Raw genomic sequence first — 3,173 nt, 5'->3', positions numbered from 1 at the left:
AAATTAGCTTTCATAATATTACATGTTCATGAAGATTTGCATGAAGACGGTGCGATTGATCAAAGAACGAAGAGCTTGAGATATTTTATCAGAAAAATTAGTCACTAGTAGGACTACGTACATCTATACAAAACCAGCAAGAACATAAACAAATTAAAGTAGTGGTTCTGCAAGATTTGTAATTAACATAATAAGCCTTGTTGTGCTTATTCGGGATTTTGATCATGTGGTTATTTTTTTTATTTTTTTTATCAAAATAGGGTTTGTTTAAAAAAATTTACAAATTTAAGCAAGTCGTGCCAATTCAGCACGACTTCATATGCACAAATCATCCCAATTAGATACGATTCTGCCATGTCATACTGAAGTCGTGTCAACCTGACACGACTTCTGGCGCGTCATATTTTTTTTTTAATTTTATTGTTTATATATTGGGTAGTAAGTTATGTAATGTTAAAAATTAATTTGATACATAATTTTATAAGAGTGTTAGTTTTAAAGAAAAAAAAATGGATAATTGTGTATGGATCATGTTTGGATAATCAGCTTATTCAAACTTTGAGCCATTAACTCCTGAGGATATTGCCGCCGGACATGGTTTCCCACTAGCCAAAAAATATATTTTAATATTTAATGTATCATGTATGCAATTTTTTTGATATTTTGATATTTAATGGCGCCGAATGATCCATACACGATTATCCAATTTTTTTTCCTTAAAACTAACACTCTTAGAAAGTTATGTATCAAATTAATTTTTAACATTACATAACTTACTACCCAATATATAAACAATAAAATTTTTAAAAAATACAAAAATATGACGTGGCAGAAGTCGTGCCAAGTTGGCACGACTTCAGTATAACATGGCAGAGTCATGTCAAATTGAAACGATTTGTATATATGAAGTCGTGCCGAATTGGCACGACTTGCTAAATTTGTATTTTTTTTAAACGGATCCCATTTTAGTAAAAAGCAAAAAAAAAAATAACTCATCGTAGTAAAAAAAAAAAAAAAACCCCTACTTCTTCCTTGTGTGTAGTTGAGTCAACTTTGTTGTAGCAGAAGGCATAGATACCTGATAAATTGCACTTAATTCGAACCCTTCATAGTTCCGATCCCAAGAACAAATCCACTTTCTCCCAATCCAAAAAAGGGTCCTTGTCGACATCCATTTGGGTTTCTCCCTGACCGTGCAGGAGGGGTTGGTCATGGTCAAGGTCTCCGGAGGAAGAACTCTCTGGAGAACATGTTGCACTTCTCTCTAACATTTGATGCTTATGATCATCAAAAGACGTTGAGATCGAACCCTTTTCTTGCTCTTCACCACTTTGACCAGTGAAATACCTCACTTTGTTCCTCCTCGCTGGTGGTCTTCTATCAAACGCACGCAAACACTTCGATTTTTTGTACACTCTGCATAAACTGAATTCCTTCCTTAACTGCAAGTAATTAACATGTATAATACAATGAAAAGATTAGTTATGTATATATATTATTTAATGTGTATAATATAAAAACTGCATTACATATCATGTACGTAACACATAATGTTGTATATCTATAAATGAGTACATTTTATTGTATATAAGTGGTGCAAACCTCACTTTATAAGTTGGTTGATTTTATGAGGTTGAGTTAGGCTTAAAGTTCATTTCTTAACATGGTATTAGAGTCATTTTCTTAACGAGAATTTGTTGGGTTTATCATGCCACCCGTTATCGAGTCATTATCGGATCATCCATAACATATATTTTCACGCACGGCACGAGTTGGTAGCCTCAGAGATGTATTGATAAGTGTGTGTAAACTTCACCTTAACCCCTGTTGAATGGTTGATAATTGTGGACTAATTACCCAGTGAGAAAAATATGGCGTGCTATGATCAGATTTTTTTAATGTACGGTTAGTTCATCACCATATTTTATCATGAGAACCTACTTGACTGTACAATCTCTTAATAATATGAAAAAAGAAGAAGATATTTTCATCATTTTATTTCATGAAAAAACTGAAATTTTAGACAAATAAATGGGATTATGGAGTATCACTTCTCTTTTTATTACTTGAAAAAATTCAGTGAAAGGCCTATGTGTGTGCAGCTGGTTTCCTAAGATTATTTTCGAAAGAAATAAGGATGCTCGATTTGTTTTGTATATTTGGTTTAGAAGGGTGGAGTATTGGTGATTGAGGAGGATGAAGACATTAATGCAGAGAGTAGAGAAGAAAAAGTTGAAAATTGAATTAACGAGAGAAGAAATTAAATAAGCAAAGGCAAGAATTATAATACCCTAATGGTTAGTTTTTAGAGGAAGATGGTTCACCTGTGAATCTTTGATGGCCGTATACTCGTTCATCTTCCAATCAGTTTTGGCTCCGTTTGGAGCCCTTCCACTGTAGAAAACCATTGTTCTTTTAATGCCTATGATGCGATTGTCGGAAGAATAAACATGATTTGGAGACCCTGTGGCTTTCCAGTACCCTGTGGTTGTCAGACGTCTTGGTCTTCCTCCTCGAGCTTCACTCTCTTGCCTCGGAATGAAAAAAAACCATTGTTCCGCCGTGTCTCTCAGACTCGCCTCTCCTGAGATTTCTGCAAAACCCAACACCAAAATTCAAAATCAAAGTATTAATAAACCAATCACAATACATATTTGACCCGGAAGGTAAGTATGTGAGTATGCAATTGATATAAAAAAAGAAGTTAAACGAGAATTATGCATGTGAAAATAATGTTTGATAGAGGAAACCCAAAAACATCCTTGACTTGCACCTTTCTTAATGTTAGTGAATCAAATTCACTTGCCAAAACTAAAGTATATCTTCCTTTGTAGAATCTTAGCTCCATTTTGATTGAAAGGAGAAAGAAAATGAGGAAAAAAAAAGAGAAAGATAAGAAGAGTATAAGGATTTTACGTGGGAGTTGGGTGGGGTTGTAATCGTATATATCAACCACTGGAATAACACGATTCATGTCATCTCTTTCTCCTTCGAGTTTATTATGAAGATAGAACGAAATCAGCTCCTCTTCTGTAGGGTAGAAACGATAACCTGGTGGCATAATTTCCATCTTTCGATCACTTTATCATACACTTGTATTCTCTCTCACCGATATGTGCCGTACCAACAAGGAGAAAATTTGTTTTCTTCTTTATTGGTGTAGACCCATTCTC

General features: G+C 34.2%; 1 protein-coding gene across 1 annotated transcript; it reads right to left on the bottom strand.

Annotated features, from left to right (window-relative positions):
* Positions 1-773: 773 nt before the first annotated feature.
* LOC137814590 (NAC domain-containing protein 90-like) lies at positions 774-3,173 on the bottom strand. The gene is made up of 3 exons (XM_068617404.1): positions 2,917-3,173; positions 2,325-2,593; positions 774-1,442 (listed from the first exon to the last, which is right to left on the bottom strand). The coding sequence occupies exons 1-3, from the start codon at positions 3,068-3,070 to the stop codon at positions 1,107-1,109; spliced, it is 759 nt and encodes a 252-aa protein (XP_068473505.1). The 5' UTR covers positions 3,071-3,173; the 3' UTR covers positions 774-1,106.

The sequence above is a fragment of the Phaseolus vulgaris genome, chromosome 1 (assembly GCF_000499845.2).
Source record: "Phaseolus vulgaris cultivar G19833 chromosome 1, P. vulgaris v2.0, whole genome shotgun sequence".
Taxonomy (NCBI): domain Eukaryota; kingdom Viridiplantae; phylum Streptophyta; class Magnoliopsida; order Fabales; family Fabaceae; genus Phaseolus; species Phaseolus vulgaris.
The sequence above is the reverse complement of the archived record's forward strand: the minus strand, read 5'-3'. Positions and strand labels throughout refer to the sequence as shown.